Source organism: Cryptomeria japonica, chromosome 5 (genome assembly GCF_030272615.1).
Source record: "Cryptomeria japonica chromosome 5, Sugi_1.0, whole genome shotgun sequence".
NCBI classification, from domain to species: Eukaryota; Viridiplantae; Streptophyta; class Pinopsida; order Cupressales; family Cupressaceae; genus Cryptomeria; species Cryptomeria japonica.
In genome coordinates, this window is record NC_081409.1 from 526,745,031 (window position 1) to 526,771,368 (window position 26,338).

The window sequence follows — 26,338 nt, forward strand, 5'->3', positions numbered from 1 at the left end:
ATTTTAAATATTGGAGCAACTTCTGCTAATTTTATTATAACAGCAGCAAGCATAACCCATAAAAAGATTCTGCAACCTCTATAGGAAGAAATAAATTATTATTGTCATCCGATGCTAACAATATCTATGGATATATTTAACATTTACAATTCCCTTTTACCTACCACTCAAAATGGATTTCCCAAAATTGTCTTTTACAAGCATTTGACTCCCAGAATATGGTCCTTGATCCTGCCTGCAAGAAAGAGAATTGAATTTAGTTAGGAAGATGAAACATTGTCTGCCACATATTCATTTTGTCCCAAAAACAACAATAAATATTGTGAAAAGCTTTCTAATTATAGTTATACTCTCTTTTCTACTTCAGTGCCAAGGCATATGTTCGGAGATTAGGTGAAATAAAATGGTAAAACTAATAGCTCAGAAAAATGCTTTAAAGCAAACATGATTACAGGAAATTTTCTATCCAAAAGGAAACCAAGGTCAACTGAAACCAAATCAATATGCAATCGAGTGTATGTTACGCACAAAGAGATCAATGTTTTATTCAATGGAGATATATATTGTTCCCATACCCATACCCAAGGGAAAAAAAAATCATACCATCGTACCAAGTTTGAGAACTGAGTTCCAGTACCTGAACCGGTATTAGATAAATAAGGAAAGTCAACCCACACAAGTACAATAGAAAAGGCATATTGAAGAGGATCAAAAGGATACTAAGGTTTTAAGTCTTTCTCTCATCACATGACATACAAACCACCATAAAGAAACCCTGTGCACATGGAGAGATACTAAGTTTCTCCTTCAACAGTTTCAATAGGTCTGAAATCCACTCATACAAACCACTTAGATTTGACCAAAATCCATTGAATCTTCCTATTAAGGTGTGCTACGTCAAGGTTTTCTCCCACATAGTGACTTTTTTACTCTGATCAAAAACTAATTCACGCACCTGATCTTTTTATTTGCAATCAAAACAGCTTTACAAATCTGAGATTTACAGCCTTTCTGCCACGAATTCCGCACTGAATGATTGAGATTTAAAGTTTAAACAAGATGATTATCCAGAATCCAGATTATTAACAGAGCCTTTACCATCACTGCTCTCCAACTGAAATCTTGATTTGCTCCCACATAAAGCATCAAGAAATCAATTTGGTGCAAAGCATACTCTTGGTTTAGGACAGAGACATTAGCATCCACAGAAGATGGCGCAGCACAGCAAAATAAACCCTATTGAATTGTCATCAGCTAAAGAGCCACCAAAAATTGAAGAGCTAATGTTGCAGGGACATGCATCTGTATAGATTCCAGACACCACTGTTTTAGAAGACACAAAATTAGGCTCCAAAACCCCTACATTTGAATCCTGTATGCGTCCTGGGGACACAGAAGAAGCATAATGACCTCACAGATAGGTGATACACAAACCCAAGTAGACCTATCCACCCCAAGAAAACCTAGAGGCGTATCAGAAGGAAGCAAATCTAGCACAAAGGGAACCAAAAATGAGATGGGATTTGGTGCAGAGGGCTGCCAAAGGGGAGCAGAAGCCCTCACAGAAAGTTATTTATTGCCTAAAGAATCTTTCTTAAGAATGGCATAGATATAAAAAAATATCATGCACATTATATGTCTGCATTAAACAATAACAATAAGGTGCATGGATGTAATCAGGAAGCATCTAATAACTGCAACATCTGAAGCTAAAGAAACTTTCCAACATGGCTTTCAAAATTTATTCAATCCAAAAAGAGAACAAAGTTGAAGTGCATCTAAAATCAATGTAATAGATAGATGCAGTTGTACCATAAAAAGACTTTCAAGCTTTTAAAGATAGTAGCTTAGTTAACTAAAATTTTGAGATCTGTATTGTTTGACTTTGAACATTCAACATGTAATGTCCCCTTCCAATTTTTGTCCTAGAATTATAATTATATCAATTTAACGTTAGGGTTACTCATAACTAGTAAGGTTTATGATACTTCTTACCGGGAAGACCAACATATTTCAACATAACTATTATGCTTAGATTCAATTAATGCAACCAATGAACATTCAGCTTTCATAATACATTTGATAACTATTATATTTAAGCTCCAATCCCTACCTCTAACCTAATCCTCAACCCTACGAAGGATGGGGAATCACCATGTTAGTGTGCTAGAAACTATCCTTCACAAATAGTGCCCTTGTATGACATGCCCATTCCACCGCAGGTCTTATCTATTGCGTAGCATGGTCCATTCCACTGCAGGACTTACCTATCTTGCGAGGTATTAATACCGCCTCTCCCTAACATTCCCACATTCAAACCTTCTTAGGGGCAATAAGAAAGATTAAAGATTAGTCTACCATATAACAATTCTTTACGTATTAAGAATATAAATGTTATGAACATATTCTAATCATTTAATTATATGAATTTACTATCTTAGTCCATTTGCATATATCTATTATATATATATATATTCTTCTATTTAGAATGAATTCATTAAAAAATGTAGTTTGCTATATTATTCTTATTATTAATGCTTATAACATATGAATATACAAGATAAACATAATTCTGCTCATATTATGTGTCACAGATTGTCCTTTCATCTTTAATTATTAACTTTATGAAATTGTTATAATTAATTGTTCCAATTATAAAGTAGATTCAGCGTGCCAGGCTGTCTGACGGCAGATTGCAATATAAACTTGATCGATGCTTGAGAGCCAGTTCTTATTAACTGGACTTCTATCTTATCTGATCGATGGTGATGTCACTGGATGCTTTGATTCCTTTCCTTTATATCTCTTAATGTGAGGGAGAGGTCACACCTCTTCATCATGTATGCCCTTTAACAAGAGACACACCCTTTCATCATAGCACCCTTTGAAAGAGTGCAACTCTTCATTATTTCTGCCCATTGAAAGGGACTTCTTATTTAAATCAGATCTGCACTTCTGATTTCCAAATTATCCCCCCCTCAAATTAGTTCTCTTCTCCCTTTTATACTTCATACTTGGGGGAGTCGCAACTTATCATTTCATGCCTTTTGACCATTCATTAACTTTAATCAAATTTTAATCATATTTAATTATATTCTTTTATATCTTAATTTATTTTTTATTTTTTATTCTTTTGTATTTTAAATTATATCATTATTTATTATTAAATTATATTTCCAAGTGGGGACATTACACAACATTACAATTGTTTTGGGATAAAACACTTCAAGCAGGAGCCAGTGTTACAATACTCGATGCTCGTGTCCTATTACCTGATAGGAGTAACGTCAAGAATGATTAAAGGGATATGATATTAAAAAGGTATCCGATCATAAAGTAACTTTGTAAAGCTTTTCATCTCCTTGCATATATTTCTCAATCTGTTTCCCTTGCTATTTATAGTCTAGAATCTAGATATTTCCAACAAATTTGTTATAATTAAATTTATTTTAAATTTCCAGTCCAAGCAGTTCAATTTGTTTCACATAGTTAGCCTCTAACCACTAAGCTCCCAGCACCTGCTAGCTTTTTTTTGCTGTTTCATATTTTCATTTTCAGCTATAACCTCATTTCTTTTATAACCTCAGTTGCAATTTTTTTTCTGTTTTAACAGCATATCTTGGATACTCCAGTTAAGGTCTAGGTATCTGTTGGATTTCACTGAATAGCTGAAGCCTAATTCCACTTTCCATTTACATTGAGGATGTTTTCCAGTGCTTCTCCAAGTTTTTGGAGATGAGCAATAGGGATAATAGGGATGGAAGGCACATAGCAATTTAAATAATTTATGAAAACTGATATTTGAATTTTTATATACAAATAACTTGAATATACCTTAAAATAAATTAAACAAAGTAAAGAAACCGAAATTTTAAAAGAATGAACATACAAATATATCTGCAAAAAATATAAACATGAGCCATACAAAGTAAATAACTCTTGAAAACTTCTTTACGATAAAAGGGAGCAACCACATTGGTGTCTTAGTCAATGTCGGTCTAAAATGGATGCAATTATAATGTTGGTGAATTCAATTCACTTGGTGTAAGTTTGAATAGTTCAACATATTTCCTCCGGAAAGCATATGATAAGGACCTCTTCTTGAGGACAACCATAAATGTTAGTGAGTTCAACTCAGCTGGCATAAGTTTAAATGGTTCAATATATTTCCTCCAGAAAGCATAGGACAAGGATCTCTTTTTGTGGGTGGCCATAGGTGTCAAGTCAATGTCAGTCTGAAACAGATTCAATTATGATGTCTGGGAATTCAACTTGCTTTGTGTAAGTTTGAATGGTTCAATAGATTCCCTCCAGAAAGCATAAGATAAAGATCTCTTATGGTAGGCAACCTCCCATTCTGTAGTAGTTTACTGTCGACTTAACCTCCATCTACTACACGGCTCTTAGCTTGCATTTGAACAAACCTTTGACCACCAGCAACAAGATAAGATCATGAGTTTGCTTTCCATTCAATAGGTCCCCATGAAAGACTCTTGTTTTATTCCTTGCTTCTAATCAATGATGCCCTCCTGTCTGTGCTCTTTATTATGTATAGCAAATTGAATGCCAGGGAATTGATGTTTATCATTTTGTTTATGAATGCATTTTGGTTCAACTAGAATTTGCTTGCTTCACGGAACAAGTCCTCCCAGTTCCTGTGCAGATGGACTGGAATCACATGAGACAAATTTTAGCTAGTGAAGGACAGACAATTTAGCTTCACTAAATTTAGAAGGCTACATAGATGACTCACTCACCTTTATAGTCCCCACTTGAGAGGGCTTGATCCCATTCATTCACAACAAGATCACAGGAAGCCTTCATGTTTCTTTCATTGGAGTATTTTTTGGACTGTTTAAAAGGAGCAGTGTCTTGGCCCTGCGAATGCAGGTGTTTTCTTAGTTGAAAAAGTTTTATCTTTCTCGTTCTCTCTTGAAACTCTATGTTGTTCTCTCTTTTTTTTTTCTCATAAAGAGATTTTCTAATCCTTGTATATTGGAATTTTTTAATAGAATTCTGAATATACAGCTTGAAAAAATAGAAAAATAAATTTGAAAGACAATTTCACATTTTAGTAGAGCTTATAAGTTATAATCAAGAAGTTTAAACAAATAGCCATGAAAATTTAAGCAATAAAATAGTTTCATTTCATCCTTCACTTCAAACTAGAACAAATCCAAACATTTGAGTAATAATAACCAAACCTCTTTGTATCCATATCTGCATTGTTGATCAGTCCAGCAATGTTGTCACTACCATCCATGTATTTTTCATGATTCTCAGAATCAGCATATAAATCTATTCCAAAATCCCCAAAGCCATTGTCGTCTGCAATCTGTTATATAACATTCAGAAAAATGCTACATGAAAACAATCCAATATTGCCTAGAATAACTACAGCATGGCCATCTTTTTAATAAAGATGCCAGGCTTGTACCTAGTACAAATACCAAGATCACACTCAAGAATGTCAGTTACAGATATAGCATGCCTGAGCCAATTTTTTTAATAAAAAAAAAGGCAAAAACCAATACAATTTCAATTTTAGTATAATATAGTCAAAATGCTCATTCATTATCAAACCATATTTTGGAACTCAGATCTGAAAATAATTGAATGGTGTGCATCCAACCATAAATATAGAAGCTAACACCCTTAAGAAATATTTTTAACATTAACTATGCTTCAACTAGCATTCTGAACTTGAAGTATCTTGTACTAGATTGCAAATTAAGTATCTTGTACTTGACTGCAAATACTTCAGAAAGAACTAACTAAACAAAGGCATTACAACAGTGACCACAAGTAACGAAGTAGATGATCGGATGCAAAAGAACAATCAATCACATAAAGAAGTACATGGGAAAAAGACACTAGATTATAAAAATTAACTCAAACTCCAAGCTTTAAAGAAATATGAACAGAATAAAAGGTGGTAAACCTAATAAAGTTAATTCCCAAACCATATAAACCAAGTACGAATAGTGCGATGGAGAGACACCTCAATGAAGCTTGAAGTTGATGAAGAACAAAGAGGGACGCCATGATTGGGGATCAGCACCATAACATATGGCAAAGGTACCAGTGACACTATCATCTATTGCCACAACAAAGCTAATGCGGGATCTGAGAATACTCATAGAAGAATTTCCATGGACGAGGCCAACCTGGGCAATACTAGGAGTATGTTTGGTATTTACTCTAAAGCCTCTCCTAACACTCAATTAATGCAGAGAAAAAACAATTAATGCATATGTGCATATGAGCCTCTGCGATACAATTTGCAAGCAAAAGGAGATAATTAAAAGTGATTCTTCAAGGAATATTGTATGGTGCATAGTAGCATTGTATTTAAGAATGCCCACAATTAATCTTGAGTAATCACGACTCCCTGCATTTGCCATGTCATTTCCCAACATTTCAAAAAGTAATTTTGAGTTTTACTTTTTATATACATCTTTTAAGTTTTTTTGGCTCATTTTACAAATAGAGACTAAAAAAATACAGAGCAAAGGCAGACTGAACATTTTTTATTTGGCGTTAGGGTTATATTATTTTAAATTTTCTTTTGAGTTACTTACTTGAATAGATTTCTTTTACAAATTAAATTTTCAACCACAATGAATGTCTATACGCACTATACTTGACATGAAATAGAAATATCAGTTTTTTCTCTGTTTGTACAACTAGTACATTGTTATTTACCTCTTGGTTATTTGCTGATTTTTTCTCATTTTAAACAAGGGTTTTCCATTCATGCTTTAACAGCATTGTGTCAATGGTGTGTAAATGGAATACTACAATGGAATTGTGTAACCCTGCCTCAATTTTATCCCACGCTACACTTTTGAGTATCATTTATCTCATGTTGTCTGATATCAATTATATTTTTGAATATGTATGTCAGTGGTGTCCATTCAATAAAAAGCTTTGCTAAGACCACCTCTTTTCTAAGTTAACTACACAAAATGTCAATACCGTAGCAGAAGTAGAGGCCAGTCTGTTATAATGTGAGGAGCTCCAATCCTAAGACACTGGAGTAGAATGCTAATCAGTAGTACAGAAATCAGAGTTGGAGAATATATTTGTATGCATATCCTTGCACATGATCGTGAGTTCTCTGACTTAACATCATTCTTAGTCTCTATGACAAAAATCATTCATCCTAGACGTGGAGGTTTGATTCCTACCAGCACTAGCATCTTGCAATATAGGGTCAGGACTTTGAATCTGAAGAAAATAAATAGAGCAATAGTAATGATTTATCAGTTTGCATAAATGGTTGTTCAAACTATAGTGGTCATTAAGACTCATAATCTTCTGATGGATTTACACACACATCATCTAGAGTTGTGAAACACAACTTATAATATGGAGTCAAATCCACCGCATAGACTTCCATCTATTTTATCTTGCCTCTACATGCAACACTATGTTTACCATGAACACATATCCGTGGTTATCTTTAAATCTTGGCATACAAACAAACTACATAAAGGCCTCTCTGAACAATAACAATACACAAACAAGATTTCAACAATTGTTCTATTACACATAATGCATGAAAGACAACAACAAATGTGAATCCAAACTAGGCATTTTGTGGATAACAATTTACACTTGCAATGGTGGAGGAGTTAAAATTTTAAATCTATTCGGAGTGTACTGCATTTAAAAGCAAATACCTGCCAGAAGGTGGCCAATTATAACCTTGCCCTGAAGGATGTTTAAAATATCCATGCTAGTTGGTAATTTGAAGTTCACAAGCGTCATCCAAATCCTTGATAGTAAAGGTGGACATAAGCCTGCTTTCATTGATGTTCATGCAAACTCCCAATCAAGCTTTTGTGTTGATAACACCTAGCCCATTCATAAAGAATGAGAGATTTGATTCATCAAACAAACTGCTTTCATAAAGAATTAAAACCTCCAAGGACATTATGAATTAGTCAACGAAGAAATTCCCTGGTTAACATCCAAGATGTGTCACATATGCCAAAAGATCGCAAATCCCTGTCCTAATGTGCTGCTGAAAGAAAAGGGCCAATTTACCATTATTATAATAACAAGAGCAGAATGAAAGGAAACCTCCTAAATCTTTTTGCAAATAGTGTGATACCACCCCTGAAATTCATAAAAGCTATTAAACTTGGAGATATATTGCTCCTCATTCTCCACTTCCTTGAGAGAACAAGACAGGAAATCAGCTCATGGCAACAATTATTAAGCACATTCTAAACTCTTAATCGGAACAAACCCTCATTTGACCAATCAAAATCCTGAGGCCATGTGAGCAATACTGTTTTAGATAGTCAAGTCAGATGACAGTGGCAATCAGTAACAAATGCTCAACATAAATTCTTGGGGCCAAGGGGTTGTTGAGGAGAGGTTACACTGTCATAGTTGTCCCACATACATACAATTTCCAATAGCTATATTGATCAATTCTATCAGAAGAAGGTAACAACGAGCATACCAGGAGTGTCTAAATGGAAGAGGATGATCGATACAGATACAAATAGACCAAAGAAACTAACGAGTCTCAAAATAACAGCAGTGACAATGTCCCATTCAAGCCATAAATGCCAACCCACCATGAAAACAATGAGCTAAACAACTCTCACGACCCAAGGCTGAACCACGCAATGAAAAATAAATCCAACCCCAAATATTTGTCAAGCATCCCTGTGTAGTCTTAAATTGGCCAAAACTAAATCATACAGCCTCATGATTGTGATAATGAAAGCATCTGAGATACCAGAAGAATGTAGCCTCTAAGAAGCAGATGACTTGGAACAGAGATCTCCCTCTATTCTGCAAAGGCTTTAGAACTGACAATACTCATCAATAATATCCTAAAGATTAAAATGTAGCCATAGGCCTCAAGGTCTCTCTTTAATCATGCATATTCTCTCAATGTAAGAGTACAAGTCTTCAAGTAAATTATCATGTCCTACATTGTGACAAAAAGTTTGGCAAATGTAAACCCAGTCATAACTGGAGACTTGTCATATGTAACTGTAGACAGAGCACTTATCTGTGTTGCAAGTTTAAAAGGGGGCATGACAATTCTGCCCTTCCCTAGATTGCTTACCCACAAGCAACACAGTGTTGGATGTTTAAAAACCTCTAGCAAATAGGTTCTTCCAACAAAAGAAGTATTATGTGACAATCTTGCCCCAGTCTCTTCTCTCATATGTCAATGATGGACACTGGAACCAAATGAGTTTCCCCAAATCATTCAAGGGTGGCAACTCTACTGATGGTGCAATATGTTGGCCAAGTGCCCTTTTGAGGGAGGATACACAGAAAGCATTTTGAATCTATGTTACCACGAGTTTCCGAGACAGGGATGTCAGAGGGGATGGCTATATAAAATATAGGGAAAATTTAAAATATTTAAATATAGAAGGAAGTTTTAAATATTCATATAAAAACATGAATAAAACATGCATATATACATTATATTCATATGAAAACATGGATAAAGCATGAATATATAGTATATACATTATAGAACCTTAACATATAAGTTATAATATTTGTGTTCAATTGATGCCCATCTTAGACCACCAATATTGATCGTATCTATTAGTCCACACTAGCTGTTCCGATTGATGTTAATTTCCAGCCCAAGCATGTGAGTCTGAAGGAGTAAGAAGAATGGTTTCCAGCCTGAAAAGTATGGTCCAGTACAGGTCGTACCTCTTGCAGACCTGATGTGATCTATTGGTTATGATTCCCTGCATTTCTTGGCCCCTTTGTTGCTGTTTGGTAGTGTCGGTGGTGTATGTTGCTGCTGGGTGATATTGGGAGGTGTTCTATGATGTTTTGGGAAGGTGTTTGATGAATTTTTTAGCTATTTTGACCAGCAAACAGTTGAATATCAGACCTGCAATTAAGTTTGAGCTTTGCACAGCAGTCTCTGGACTTGGCATTGATCATTCCAGCATTTGTTTGCAAGTAGTTCATTGTTTCTTTCTGGTTAGAAGATATTTTGATAGTATTCTATTACTAGTATGACCTAGAACCGCTTCTTTATGCACTACCAAGTTCTGGGTGTTTGTGAAATTGATTACCAAGCTTTACTCATATTTCTGTGTGCTGTTGGCTATTATTCAGACCTGTTTACCCTTCATATCAGTGAAAAGTCCAATGTTTCAGACCTGCAACCACTTTTTTTTACACACTACAAGTTGAGTGTTTGTGAAATTTATTACCAGGCTGTTGTTCATTATTTCTAAGTGCTTTTGGCAGTGATTCAGACATGTTTACCCCTTATATCAGTGAAAAATCCAATGTTGCGGCCTATAATCGCTTTCATATGCATTAGCAAGTTCCGGGTGTTTGTGAAATTGAGTTGTGCTTTCCGCCCAGATCTGTTGCAGCACCTATCCCAGTGTTTTCCAAACTTCTTGTTGTAGTTAGAACTGGCATATGTAGTTCAATGTGCATAAAATTTATCAAACACTAATGCACTATTGCTGAGGTGTGTGGGCCCACAAAAAGAAATAAAAAAATGTTTTTTAAAAGCATTTGAGTTTTTTTAAAATGTGTTGGGAAAAGGGGGGCGGCTGGCTGTCCCCAGAACAGTTAGGGGACGTCACAAACGTCCCCAATCGTCCCAGGGATAAGGGGATGTCTCCTCTAAGAATCGCTGCCGTCCCTCCATTTCCAAGACGTTTCCTACTATTTTCCAGATTTTGGCGACGGCTAGGGGACGTCCCTGATACGTCCCGAAACGGGGACACCTCCAAAATGGCCGGGGATGCACCCCCAGGTTTCCTTGTTTTGAATCCAGCTATCTTCTAGCAACTCCAACTCATAAGCCATTTCACCAACACTTCTCAACACTCTGTAAGACCCATTAAAGTGTGGTTTGTACTTTTCAACCTCTCCATTTGATGGAAGTTTGCACATAAAGCTAAAAGTACAAGAAGACCACATCACCAACCTCAAATATTCTCTAAATGCAATGTCCATCTACATAATTTTTTCATTGATTTTGAGCGCACTGCAAGTGATCTTGAGTTTTCTTAGAATGTCTTGGCTATGTTGAACCAAGTCACTTGTTGTTGATACCCTGCTATCAATAAACACCAAATCTGTAAAAATTAGTGCGCCATATCCATATAAAGCCACAAAAGGTTGTTAGACACAATGCACCACTGAGAGGGGGGTGAATCAGTGGTTCTCAATCTTTTCCCTTTAACTATCCTATGTGTGTATACCGATAATCAAATCTAACTCAATGCAGACTTACCGGTTAGTGGCGAGACTAATCACAAATGCATTCACACATAAAGGGACATCACATAACACTACAATATACGAGAAAAACCCAAGATGGGAAAAAACCTCGATGAGAAATGTTGTTGGAGACTATTGCTCCAATCCAACCTCACAATGAATCTCCGATTACAATGTTTAGGGCACCAACCCAAGGAGCTATAACCCCTGCACCGAGCTACAACTCAGTGAATACAAAACATAATCATTTACAAATTAATAACCTTGTTACAAATGGATTTTGTAACACTTCTGCAAATCTCTCCACTGGATCTCTTGTCCAGTTCACTGTCGGTTCTCTCTCTGCCGGTTTTCCCTGTTGGTTGCCTCTTCTCTCAACTGCTTTGCTGCTCTCCACCACCGGTCTTGATAACTTAGTCAAATATCTACCATCTGATTCATGTCGGTCCTCTGCTTCCCTTCTCGGCAATCTGCTATGGCTCTTCTCTATCGATTTAGTCACCACTGGTATACTTCTCTCACAGACTCAATTGCAGACTACCGATTCCTCACTGTTGTCGGTTGATCCTTTCAACCTAATTCTCTCTTGCATTCAGTCTCTCTTCTGATACTCGTTGAGTACTTGACTGATCTTTCCTCAAATGCAGCAACTCTCTCATTCAGCAGCTTGTTGATTGCTTTAACCTCACCAGTTAAACCTTCGCCAAAACCTATTACCGGTTGTCTACCTGCTGCTCGATCTCTATGATCCTCTATAGATAATCACACTTCATCTACTTCTCTATTCGGCCTTGTGCATCACTTGGCAACATCTCTTTCTGAGGCATCATCAAATCTGTCTTTTGCCCACATATTTGTATTCAGACATTCCCGCCAAAAGCAACATTCAAACTTAGCACCTTAGGGTTTCTTCCACTGATCACGAGGCACATCGAATCCAATCGGATCTCATTCGATCTGAGCTCCAAGACAACTATCTGCACATCACCGCCATTAGCGTGCCTTCCAATACACGCCTTCCATCTTTAGCAATCTGTCGGCTCATCTTTTGGTCAATTGCCATAAATGGTTCAATGGTTTGCTTCACCTACTTCGATCTGTATCTAGACATCCTGCATCGATCAGTGCACTCCATGGATCTGATCTGATACGTCCTGCCTTGAGCCGCAACCCCTCTGCGACAATCACAGTCAACATTAAATGTCAACCAACTCTGCAACATCCTCACCGTCATGGCACTTCACCAACTTCTGCAAGCTTGCCATTTCAACTCCACGTGGCATCCCTGTCGATATCCATCTCAACTTAGACCTCTGTGTCGGTTCAGACAGGATCACTGACCAAACACACAACCGGTGTATGCTTCATACTACCAATCCCTCTTTGCCTACCGGTTAACCTTCTTGCCTTCTCCTTCCTTGTGCCGGTGGATCTTGTCAGCCCGGTCACCAACCATGTCGGTCTTCAGCAGCTCTCTTGAAGGACACATCATGTGCATCTTCAACAGACTAAGAGCACTTGACCTTTGTCTCTCTATCCACTTGGCAGTATGCCGGTATTCTCCTTATTTACCAATTTGCATGTTTTTGCCTTCATACCGATAGTGAGCATGATATCTTCATGCCAACTTTCTCCATCCGTTTTGCATCTGTGGGAACACCACTTTCCATCTGCATATCGGTAACTCCATGTGTGCAACTGCAGAGCCTCATTTTCATTTGACTGGTTCTCTTCTCAACCGGTTTGCCAAGGAGGCAAACTCACCATCTTAACTCTTCCTTTTCTGCCTTGGTAGCATAACATGTCTTCTCATGCTGAACCGGTGCACATCTCTGAACATATCCTATGGAGGCTTCCTCATCTTCTAAATTAGTCATCCGGTCTATGCATCCAATCTCCTGCCTCTGCTTACTCAAACTGTCTGATCCCGGAGAGTCATGATGTATGCCAAGTAAACTGGGATAAGCAAGGCATTACCACTAACTGGTGGGAAGGGATCTATGTCACCTGTTGGTATTAATGTGACATCCCTGAGGAGTAGATGCATCTTCAACTTGACATATGACCAGGTAGCTTTCCCATATGCCATCCTTGCTTACTGAAGCAACACATTCTCTGTCACTCTTCTCTTCATCCAATGGGAGTCCTGTTGTATAACATCCAACTCTTACTAGTGGACTGCACATGCTTCACCTCTGGTGTTGATGTGATTCTTGTAACATTCCAGTTGGCAGCCACTCAAAGCCAACACATACTTACCGGTCATCATACCATACCAACACATACTTACCGGTCATCATACCATAACAACACATGCCAACATTGACTTGTGTATCGGTAACCTGCCATACTTGGCTGACATCAATGTCACAAATACACTTCAGTCTCCCACACCGGTTATGCTATACCGGTTGACATCAATGACAACACAATGCCAACAAAGGTATCATGTCGATGGACATGTGGTGGGTGTTGTTCTAGCAATACCCCCCAAGGTGCAGCCATTTGACCCATGTTGTTTGTTGATCTACGACATGGTTCCTTATGTACCCTTCAACCCATTTATTTACCATATTTGTCTGCCCATCTCTTTGTGGGTGGTAACTAGTATTGGGCTAAGTTACCGGTACTCCAAGTTTTCCCCCGAATCCGGGTACGATACGTGTCTGATTCGGATTTGACTTGGAATCCCTGTGGAATCGGATAGGGTTCCTCTTTTTTGCTCTTGAAACGCATCCCCGTTTTGACCCACGAATCCCGACGCATATGAGGCCGACGTGGCAATTCCATGGAGTTTTTTTGACGAATCTGCGACACGCATGAGGGGTTTTTCATTGACTTTGCGGAATGAAATCGGGTCGTTTAAAGTTTAAACCCTAAAACACATTTTTCTTGTCTTTGGCAAAGAAAAGGGCACGACGCATAGAGGAAACGGCAGAGAAAACCAGCGACGACATAGAGACAGACCAACACAGAGGTAGACGACACAGAGGTAGACCAGCGAGGGCACGACGACACACGGCACACGACACATGGCACAGAGGTAGACCAGCGACGACCAGCAGCAACGGTATGTAAAACTAAAATAAAAAAAATTTAATTTGTTTCTATAGTTTTGTTGATGTCTTGTTTGTATTTTAATCTTCATCAATTTACTTTGTTTATTTTGTTTATGTTTATTTTCTATAGTTTTGTTTATGTATTCTTTGTAATTTTATTTGTATTTTGTATTTCAAACAAAATAAATTGAGTCTTGATATAAATTTATTAATTAATGATTTATATATTAATTTATACAAATAATAAATATTAAATATTTAAATTTTATTTAATGTGAAAATAAAACATTAATTACAAAATAGTTTAAAATATTCATATTTAAAATAATAATTATTAATAATACAAATCAAAATTAAATATGATTTGTAGTATTATTATTTGAAATATGAATATTTTTTTATTGTGTAATTAATATTTTATTTTCACATTAAATAAAATTTAAATATTTAATTATAAGTTACTTTCATAATTATATTTAATTATAAGTTACTTTCATTATAAGAAGTTTGTAAATATTTAAATATTGTTATAGGTTACTTTCATAATTATAATAATTTCACTTTCACTTTAAATTAAATTTAAATATTTAACATCTATAGTTTATTGTTTAATATTAAATGTTAATAATTATTTTTTAATTTGTTGTAGATAGCATAATGGCAACGACTACTAGCTCTACTCCTCAACAGACTTTCAAAACCGATCCAAATTCACCCATATGTGTATATATTTATGATTTTTAGATCTTTTTGTACGAACGTACCCAAACCCCTATCAAAAAAAATTGTCATACCGGCATACCGTACCCACATACTCGTGCCCGTGCCCATACCTGTATCGGCAACTTAGGTATTCGGGGCAAGCTCAATACTTGTCAAATAAAATAACTCCTGGCCAAATGAGCTGAGAAATTAGTTGTCCCTATCACTAACAATACTCTTAGGCAGCCCATGCAACTAAAATACCTTCCTAAAAATAGATCAGTTAATTGATGTTCTTTAAACTATGTAGGAATGGGAAAGAAGTGTGCATACTTGGTTTATCTATCTACGAACACATAACTATAATTCCAACCATTTACCTTTGGAAGGTATCCGATGAAGTCCATGGTATGCTCTCCCACTTCTAATTAAGAATAGGTGAGGGCTATAGTAACCCTATGGGAAAAATATGTTCTCCCTTATGCTTTTGATAGGTTATGCACTCCTTGATGTATCTAAGTACATTTGTAAGGCTAATCCAAAAGAACCTTTCCCTAATTTTACTATATGTCTTCTTGAGTCCAAGGTGTCCTACCATGGGTGCATCATACAAAGCCTCCGAAATTCTCTTTCATCTCAGATGTAAGCAATAAAAAGAAGGAAAACTAGAATGAGTAGTAGCGGCAACTGCCTTACTACCTAGTTTATTACTCATAAAAAGTATAAGTGATTGCAACATGGAAGTCGCCCCCACTCTCGTCTCTCTCAAAAATAAGAGCTGAAATCTTGCTTCTAATTCTTCATACTACAATACTCAAACAAGCCTCACATACTTAGGGAATCCTCAGAACCCCCTTAAGTATTTCTAAAGGTGTGGAAGTGTTTTCTTGGGCCCAAACAGAAACCTCTTCAAATTCTAGAAGTTGAAAAATTGTTCTTTCATTAAAAATTATGACTCTGCATCTATGGTAATGAAATCAGCCACATCCTGCAAAGGCAAATTTGTGTTTGGCAATGTAAGAACACATTGAATGCAGTGTTTCACAAATTAGCTGCAACCATCCCTTTTTCACCACCTGTGCAAACCAGCAAATTTGCCAAAATAGAAAAAAATACCTCTGATCTTTCTGTTTCATGGGTATCATTTTACTATTTGTTCACTGAATTTCTGTTGCACCAACCAAGTGGATGGTTGTTTCAGTGGTTTCCTGTGCCAACCAAGACTTTTTGCTGCATAGAATTGTTTGATTGCTTTACTGATTTTTGTGACTAGTTTAACTTCTGTTCCTCTTGCATAATTAGAACTTTGAAAGCTTTTACGTTTGTCTGGTCAGATAATGAAGAAAATCACATATTATACACTCTCTAATCAATTTGACTTTGACTTGCATTAAATTATGTGCAATAATCATAGTTTGCACATCTCTCATACCTGGACAAAGTTTGATCTGGACTGCCCATTTCATTCAAGACCAATTTGTTATTTTTTATAGTTTCATTAACTAGGTTTTACATCAAATTAGAAAAGAAGAAAACATAATTGTTCATGAATATATTTTGTGTAGATAACTTGATAATGATTTTGCATTCTGAACTATCAAGATTCCTTTGTTTCTATTGAATGACTAAAAAACGACACACTTCAGATTTCCAGATAAACTTGTTTTTATGCTGGCTTGTTTGTATTCTTCATGGGTGTGGCTCTTAGTCCCTCTTCGATCCCATGGAGCCTTCTCATTGCTTCTTTGGTCTTCACGAAAGCTCTTGCAGTACATTAGTTAGGTCACAAAGTTCAGATTGTATATATAAAATTCATGTGTAGATGGTTTAGAGCTAACATAATATCACTAATATTTATCATGTATAATCTAACAAAATGTGAATTCTATAATATGGTTTTATAATAAATGCCTTCTATATGAATAACTGAAATTTCCTATATTTTTAAATTTTCCCCTTTTCTATATGGCATCCTGCTGTCCCCTAAAAAAAAGGCCTCTTAATCCCTACCATTCCAGAAATGCGTCCTGCTGTCTTCTGTCATCCCTGTTCCAGAAATGCCACAGAGCATAGCTTGTAATGCAATAGTAGATGAAATATAATGCTTGGAAACCAAAGGAAAGGAAAAGTAAATAGAATACATTCTAGTCAGATGTGCTTGTGTCAGCAGTTTCAATGCCTCCACTCTGAAACGAGAAATGATAGAAAACAACCAAACAATAAACCTTTACGAAACCCCCTGTTACACAACCAGTTAATTACATGGAAAATTTATACACAGTTTTTATACAAAAGTGATTTAAAATTCATGAATACACAATATGAAAAAATATGACTCATAATTAGTTGTTTTGCCAGAGGAAATATGCTATGACTCACAGAAAGGAGGAATCATGCCCCCATATATCTCTAACTTCCAAAACCATACTAGTTAGGCTTCCACCTATTCAAAACTATATTGATGTACACACAACTAAAACAAATAATTCATCCAAAACAATATCTACATTACCTCCACGAATATTAAACCAACTTTCGGTCAAAGAATGTTGCACTATGAACACAGGATTATTTAAAGAATTAACTAGCAATTATGTTCATACTTTAAGAACATGTCTGCTACCTATGAGGAATAAGAAGGGATAAATCTAAAAAAATACATTTTCAATGACCACAGTGACTAGTATTATCCATGCACATAAATTACTTTACTCATCAAAACTAGCCCATATTGCCTCAACAAATATCAGATAAAGCTCAATATCAGAGAGCAAAATTTGACAAAGAAATAGTGTATTCTAAGCCATACTTACAGACAATGACAGAGACTGCTGCGTATCATCTTTCTCTGTAATTTTTATTGAAGAGACTTTAACCAGTGATTCAATATCAGGCCTGCTAGCAAACAATGAAATAAAGTTAAACAATCAATCATTTACACAAATTGTTTTAGAAAATATCATTCAAATTCATTCCAAAATTACATTTACTGTTCCATGATGGTTTTGGATGAGAAAAAAGTCCTAGAAATCTTCAAACCCGTTTGCTCTTGTTCATTATTTGAGAATGCTAAAAAATAAATGCTCTATACTTCATATTTCAATTTACAAAATTGAAAATACAGCTTTCTTGTGCTTTTAGATTATACAAAGATCTAGTATCTACTCCACACTTCAATTTACAAGAAAAGCCATACTGACAACTAAAATGCAGACTTGTTAATGGCTTTTCTTGGTAACATAAGTTTTAATTTTCTCAGAAGTTTCCCTCAGGATGCAACACATTTGATTAGAAGGCATGTCTTAGTACCCACATTCTATGCGTCTTGCTTTCAGGAAGTGTTCTTGATGGGACCATTAAAGGAAGACAAACACTGATAACATACCCATTAAAAACAAACAGTTCAACTCAAAAAAATCATCAAGTAACCCAAGCATTCAAGTTTAATACATTACAACCCTTAGAAGATTAAATCAGAAGTTCAAACCAAGAATCAGCCACATGTTAATATGAATAAACAACCCATCTTTGGAGGAGTCAATTTAGAGACACTTCCACAATGTATTGATCCAGACAAGCAAACATAACTAGGGCCTATACCTCAACCTGTTCACTTACACTATGTAATGCTTATCACACTGATGTTGAACAATTTCAGCTTGGATAGAGCAACCCTTGGTAAATTGCTACCAAACAAATCATAAAAATGAAAAGAATTTGCAGGAAGACATATTGTGTTAATTATTCTCGATAAATTGTGTAAAAACTATTAATCTTTTGTCTAGTATTTCAATGAGCTGCCTCACTCATCATAAGAGAAAAAAAGATTAGTGAGCTACCCCACTCATCTGCTTATTTTAGCTCTCCAGTGACTTGCATATGGAATAATAAGTTTTTAAAAAATCTCAGTTAAAAGCAATTGCAACCTACTTAAGGCATAAAAGAAGCTTTAAATGCTACCAAAACTTCTAATGTCCCACACAAGAGTATCCATAAGTGATAACTAATCTTGAGGTAGATTACCAGAGTGCCACAGCCTACTCAGTCTCAAAGCAGGTGAAGTGGATCTGCTTTGTTTCAGAACTGAAAGCCTTCCACCTGTCTAGAGACCTGGTCACAAAAAAGCATGCATGTAACTCTGTTTTTTCTTGGCTATTAGAGGCTCGTCAATCCTGAAAATTGGGAGAGACTCTTGAGGATACATCCTACTTCATCTAAGGTACTTCTAACCTGGCACCCTTAACCCTGGACATCCACTATGAACATCTTCAAATCCTGCTTGGGCGCTTTGGCAATGATGGATGATGATGGCATTAGACTTTAGTTCTTCTAATTGAAGCTCTACTGCATAGTCACAGACCTATGACAATATTGGTCTCCTGCTTGATCTTCATCAGCTCTGTGTCTTTGAGGAGTATTTCTTTTACAGTGCTGACAATACTTTGACTATGACTTTGTCTTGCTTTTAGTGATTTTCCATAACCTGGGATCCTTTTACCCTAGTTCTTTGCTTTAATAATTGATTTTACATTCAGAATCGCAGTAGCCTACTTTAGTTATCCTTGGATGCTAAATAATATTTTTTTACTTCTAAAACTAAATCCTGCTTCAGCAGTATTCCCCAAATGTTCTTGTATGAATTTAGCTGTATTGTCTTCTTGTCCCAAATAGCCAAATTTGAGTCACAACCTCTGCCTTCATCTCATTAAGGATAACAGGAGAGCCTGCAGTAAGGAGGAAGGCAGTGACCAAGCTGAAAGATGGTACAGGTTTGGAGACAGAAGCCTCTCTAGCAACACCTAGGCTTTGCCCATCACCAATAGTATTGTTTTGAATGTGGTGAGAAACCCTTAATCACATATGTATCGAGAAAAAGTGCCACTCCGTTTGACTTTTGAATCTTCTGAGTCAGCTTAGTTTCATACAGCAGCTCATTTATAGCCCAATTGAAATAAGTGAAGTTCCTACTCCAAATAGGTAAATTTACCCAAATAGTCGAAGAACCAAAGCAACTGAGTATCAATATCAATTTGAATTGCCAGTTGGTGATTGATTATTGCATTTTTGACACTGCATATTTAATATTTATCAATTGATCATTGGCATCTTGCGTAACAGATCAGTGGATCATTCCACGTCATATTGGTGATGCAAAGCCTTTGCCCTGCCTTCAATCATGTGTTAGCAAACCCATGCAGACAATAAATTGAACTCCCCATTCAGTTGTTCTCTTCAGATTTACTAACACTACACATAGGCATGCATAGTATTTAATAAGAACTACCAAGAAAATCAAAATAAGGATAAAAGGCATCAAATGAAAAATAAATGAGCATAGCAAAGGATAACTAATAAACCCCAAAATTCTCTGATTTGAATCCTTCCTATAACCCAGCAACTTCATAATTCACCTCATGAAGAAGACTGTTCCTATCAAAAAAATATAATTCCTAACCAAAACTCCTCTCTTTATTTCCCTATAACTGCAGTCTGTTATCCCATCCAAGAACTTCACTTATGGCTGCTTAACTACCAACAAGAAAACAAATGATCCTAAATTTGGATTTGGAAGGCAACATGCTAGAACGGTGTAAATCATGTACCCCTAAAAGCCTGCAGCTCATGGACCTGACTCAAGTCCAACAAATAGCACCACACATCACTCTTCCATGGATTGAAAATTTCTAGACCAAGTCACTCTCTGAGTCGATTTCATTGATTTCCTCCACGGATTGAACCGTTTTTCATTGAATATCTTCATTAACATTTGTGAGAGTATTTTTTTTACATCTCTGCAGCCTTGTTGCTCTGCCATATGGACAAATCCTATATTCTAATTTCACTATGATCTGATATGGTACAAATGGCAATCTCTTTGGCACTCATATTCAAAACACCTTTAGAGGCTTCAATAATTGATGCCAATGCACCTTGGATGTGAACCAAACAACATACAAGTGGTGTTCTTGCTGCCATCACTGAGGGAGAAATTTCTTTTCCAAATTCAGCAATAGTCTCAACAATGATAACTCAATAGGAATAATCCAGATTTACGAAAAATATACAATAATATATCAAATCAGAAAGAGTGCTAAACTTAGTCACCTTTGTGAGAATTGTCTTAAAAAGCTTTCTTCTTCTACTTCCATATTAAAATTAGCCATTCCAAAAATAGTTATCCTTCGCTTTTACTACAATCAGCATCCTTTGTCAGGTTGAAGGCTGGTACCAAATATTCATAGGCAAGTTGTCAACAATGCCACTCACTGGTGATAGATTTACTTTCATCTCCATGGAAAAATATTCTTTTCCCTCTTCCTTTTCATGCGTCATGGGAGAAATATCTGCTACAACTTGGACATCAACCTCAATTTCAACCTTACAGTCTGCCTTGTCATGAATCATCATGTGAGTGTGACTCAGTATTCTCTTCTCACATTTCAAATTTCTTCACCTAGGCTCCAAATTCTTTATGTATGCTCCTATTTTATCACCATGCAATCTTCATCAGGTGCACCACCCTCTTCTAGGTAACAACATTTCCACAATTTCCATTTGAATGAACGACCTCATCATCATCACCAAAGGAACTATTAGGAATAAAGCCAATTGGCAGATTTGTTTGAACTCCAATAGTTTGAACAATGGACCTTCAAGAGGCAATTGAATGGCTTTCTTCATCATCACAATCACCATCACTGGCTCATCACTTTTCTGTTTCTTCCAATCCATCCGGTTTTCCATTGCGTCTTGATCTATGTCACTGCTACACAATTTTCTAAATGCAAATCCACTTCAATTGCCCTCTTTCAAACATTAACCATGTGCCTATTTTCTGCTTTTATTTTCATCTTTTCCACCTCTGTAAGCCCCTATTTGACTTCAGATATTTTGACTGTTCCATTGTCTGCCCTGTCCACTTCTAAACTTTACTTTCTCCTCCAACTTCTCCAGCCTGGTGTTAAAATTGAACTATTTGACCAATGCAGCTCTGTTGGCCACGTCTTGAGCTATGTGCAACAAGGCACCAGGCTTCCTTAGCAATGAATCTCTTTAAGCCATTCTGTATGGTTTTGTTTATCTCTTACTAAACTTCACACAGGATCCCAAAAACAGGCCTCTTCTCATATTTATTTATATTGTTCCTCTGCTTTTTCCAGCTTAAGCCCTTATTTGGTTGCTCGATACCAACTTCTGCAGAACACCCTTTCTCTAAAGCTGTATTCCCCTATATGCTCTGGCTCTTCTCTGTTTGCTCTGACACACCACTTTAAATCTGCACGATTGTGATATTTGCTATCAACACTCAACAATATTTTGCAGCAGTGCCACTATCTCCCTATCAACCTACAGCTGTCATTCCATTCCAAAATCCAAATAAAAGCCTGCAGTTACTGTGTTTGCAGTTCACTCAGAGAAAAGAGACAGGACTCAAATAACAGAAAGTTGTTTCCTTCAATTCATACCAACCAAAAAGCAATCACTTTTCAAACCATCAACTTGTAAATCACTTATTGCAAGGAGTGAAAAAAAGTCTTCGATCCACAAATTCCACTGAATGCAAGCCCTCAGATTAAAAATGCAATTACTGTCCCAAGGGCCCCATTTCTTACTCTCTCTAATACCAACAACTGCTAAATTAACTATCCCACAACCAGGAGCATAAGATATTGCAGTAGACGTGTATGCCTTGAAATTACAGAACTACAGCTCATTCTCTCAAACTGAAAACAACAACTGCAGTCTGCATATGACAAGCATCCTTACAGCTTGTGGACCCACCTTCTGTCCGACAAATAGTGCAATTGCAATGTATTTCCCTTTCTTCAATTTGGCAACATAAGGAGAAGCACCCACATAATTCAAATTTATAACTCTCGCTCTTTATGTTGTTTTTTAGCTTAGTTGATGCAGAGAACAGAGAAAAAATTACATAAATGAAATGATTTTGATTTTTCAAAAGCTTAAAGATATTTATTCATCGATTATTCTCTTTAAAGCAGAAACAAAGTGAAATGAATAGATTAATGTTAATGAATGCTTCATGGTAGACGCGGGACTCTTGTTGAATGTTCTACAGTGTACAAATCTTAGATAGCAGATGGAAAAGAGAAACATTAATATTAAAAGATAAATCATATTATGAAAAAGTAAAACAATCTATAATAGTATACTTGAATTAGCTGCATGAATATTCTCGATGGTCAATGTACGTCCACTATGTCCTTGATTTGTCATGGACACCAATAGCCATATAGTTCTTGTCAGATGCACAAATGGGAATTGCTAATGAAACCTGTAAAATCCCTTGGAACAATATGTAGAGTTTAAACTACAGAACTGACATCAAAAAGATCCCTAGTGAAATAGCTTGTGATTGCACTGATTTCCTTGCAACTGTTATATAATATGGTTCCCCTTTATCAATTTGACTATTGTTGGATTGGTTGTCTACCAATGAGATAGTAACTCCTTGAACGTAATATAGATCAGCATAAGTTAAATATAATTCAACTGTGTAAGTTATGTGGTTAGTGAACTTGTTTGGACTGTGAATTCCCAGTCATTTCTAAATACACATGGCAGTTACCACTTTATAGTCATTCAATGTCTATGCTTAACTCTGTATTTGGACCATTGCTGATTTAACAGCAAATTAATTTATTTATTTTTAAATTCACGTTGGTACTGGTAGGGAGCTATATGTGAAAACCAATTTTGCAAGTTCTGGTTTGAATTCAGGTTTGTTTTCACAGGTTCAGTTTGTAAAATCAGCCAAAAAATTGGGGTTGGGTTCATTTTGAATTTGTACTTACAAAAAGCCATATAAAATCATTAATATATACATATTTTAACTTAAAAAACAAAAATAAGCTTAGTTAACCACATAACATGCATGTAATAAACAAAACAACCATAAAAATATTACTTTGATATTAATTGGTCAAACTTAACCTTATAATTTATTTTAGTTTCTACCAGTTTTCATTACTTAAATATTAATGAATGTCACCAATTGTATTAAGTGATTAACTCATTATCTCAACTTGAAATATATTAAAATGTAAATAATTTCAAATATTCAACTATGTTAATCCAAGTATTATATAAGACACTAATGTATATAACATAAAAAGGGACTAAGCTGAAATTAACCAAAATAAACAAAACTAGCATACCCACAACTATTCTTTCGGCTGGAGCTTATTTATTTATGCTAGTAATGCATATATGGGAGCGTCTTTGAAATAAAGCAAAAAAAACTATACATACATATAAATATTTGATTATGTTAAAGAAAAAACTTTAATTATGTAATGAATATAACATACCATACTTGTTATATCTTTAACTGCAATATAAAGATATTATCTTAACTATATATCTAATCATGTAGTTAATTTACGAGTACTAAATACTATTTTATTTACAAATGCTTCTTAAATATGTAATATATAAAAATTTAAAATAAATATCAGTCAATATTTATATTAAGATATATCTTTAATTATGTAATGAATATAACATAATTATTTACTATAAGTGAATAGCTATTTACTATTTTATTTACTAAAGTACATAACTAATTCATTAAAATTATTTATTTACTATATCTTACATAAAAAAACCATGCACACAAACAATAATTTTGGAGAGTTATTAAACTTTTCTATGTGGGCTATACACTTTATTTGTTTTGTATTTTTATTTTTGTATGTTGGTACTTTTCTATTACACTCTACCTCTTGCAACTACTGTAATTATGCATCTCGGCTTAATAAAGTTAAATTATACTATTAACAAGACAGTGTATTTACAATTAAATAATTAAGTGTGAAAATACAAAACAAAAATTAGTGAGAGGAAAAAGGAAAAAAGGGTGGTAACATTAATAGCAGGGATTTAACTTAAAATTTAAAGTGTAGCTAAATCCTTTGATCATTCTTCCACCCATTCAATCCAAAGAGCTCTTTCCCTCAAATGTTTGTTCCAAGCATGCCTCACCATTCCTGATCATGTCTGTTCAAGCTGAGATCTTTGATAACACCTGCACATTCTTAGCAGTGCTGCCAGGCATGGTATAGATGAGATTGTCTTATTCTTTAACACAGGAAACCAAGATTAATGCTGGGTCATCAGCAGAAGTCCAAGCATCTCACACTCTTGACCTGCAACTGCTCTAGGTCATCATCAGAAACAACAGGCATTGGATGAAAAAGGATTTTAAAAATATATAAGAAAATTAAAAATATGTTTTTGGGGGGGAGTTCGATGTGGGTTCTGCCATATTTTTTCTGGGTTTGCCTAGATTCAATCAAGATGAACCCACAGTGCTGGCAGCACCATGGCCAAATCCCCTTGTGCACTACTTCTAGATCCAGATTGGGTACAAACCGAACCGAGATCCAACCATATACCCTGATGAATTGACAAATTGTATACACACTTAGGTAACAAACATTTTACATGAACTAAATAAGATGTGCCTTATGTAGATTAACTTAATAGCTAGACTATATAAATGTACTAATGTGTACAAGTTCGATTAAATGAACAATTTGATAGTCTAGATGAGGTGTTTTATAATGTTTTTGAGCTGGATTTCAAACATAAATGACCTTGAAACATAAGACACGTGTTTTGCAAAGAGGACAATGCCCTATGTAATGCTACAAAAAGGAATACTTGTCACATCTCATCATCACATGTTTTGCAAAGAGGACAATGCCCTATGTAATGCTACAAAAAGGAATACTTGTCACATCTCATCATCTTTAGGTTTGATCATCATTCCCTTACAAACTTCAGACCACTGTACTACATCCCCATAATCTCTCTATGAAATAGGCATCGCAAGAGGCGCTGGAAACTTATTTAAATTAGATTGGCTCAATATTTAAGTTTAACCAAATATTTCTTTTGGCTAGCACCAATGTTCCACGGGGACACATCCCCCTCACCCAAAATTACACATTTCCAAGATGGGGACGTCGTTGAGACGCAGGGATGGGTAGGGGACATCCCCCCGCCTTCCCTTTGCTGCCAAGACGTCGGAGACTTGCAGGGGGAATCCAAACGTCTCTAGGATGTCCCGAGTACAAACAGGTATCCCTCGAACATCCTAGGGCGTCTCAAAAAAGCATTGTTTGTAGTAAAAAAAAAAAATCTCGGTTTTTGTGCCTAGGGTCAAACCCTAATGGCGCATGGGCCCCATCCAATCCCTCTAACCTTTACAAATCCCTCCCAGATCCTCTTCTTTTCTCACATTTGGTTTTCTGATTTTTCCAACAGCTAGGTGAAGAGGAAAGAAAAGAGTGAGTGAAGGA

General features: G+C 35.8%; 1 protein-coding gene across 2 annotated transcripts in view; it reads right to left on the reverse strand.

Moving 5' to 3' along the window:
• The window catches only part of LOC131060933 (E3 ubiquitin ligase PARAQUAT TOLERANCE 3), a 44,804-nt gene that overhangs the window by 10,102 nt on the left and 8,364 nt on the right, over window positions 1–26,338 (reverse strand). Inside the window, exons 3-5 of one of the 2 annotated variants that reach the window (XM_057994380.2) lie at window positions 17,825–17,906; window positions 5,205–5,335; window positions 165–235 (exon numbers count right to left, since the gene is read on the reverse strand). In XM_057994380.2, coding sequence (XP_057850363.2) covers window positions 165–235; window positions 5,205–5,335; window positions 17,825–17,906 — 284 coding nt within the window. Of the gene's footprint in view, window positions 1–164; window positions 236–5,204; window positions 5,336–7,685; window positions 7,705–17,824; window positions 17,907–26,338 lie in introns of those variants that run through there. The other variant, XM_057994381.2, reaches the window with a different exon arrangement.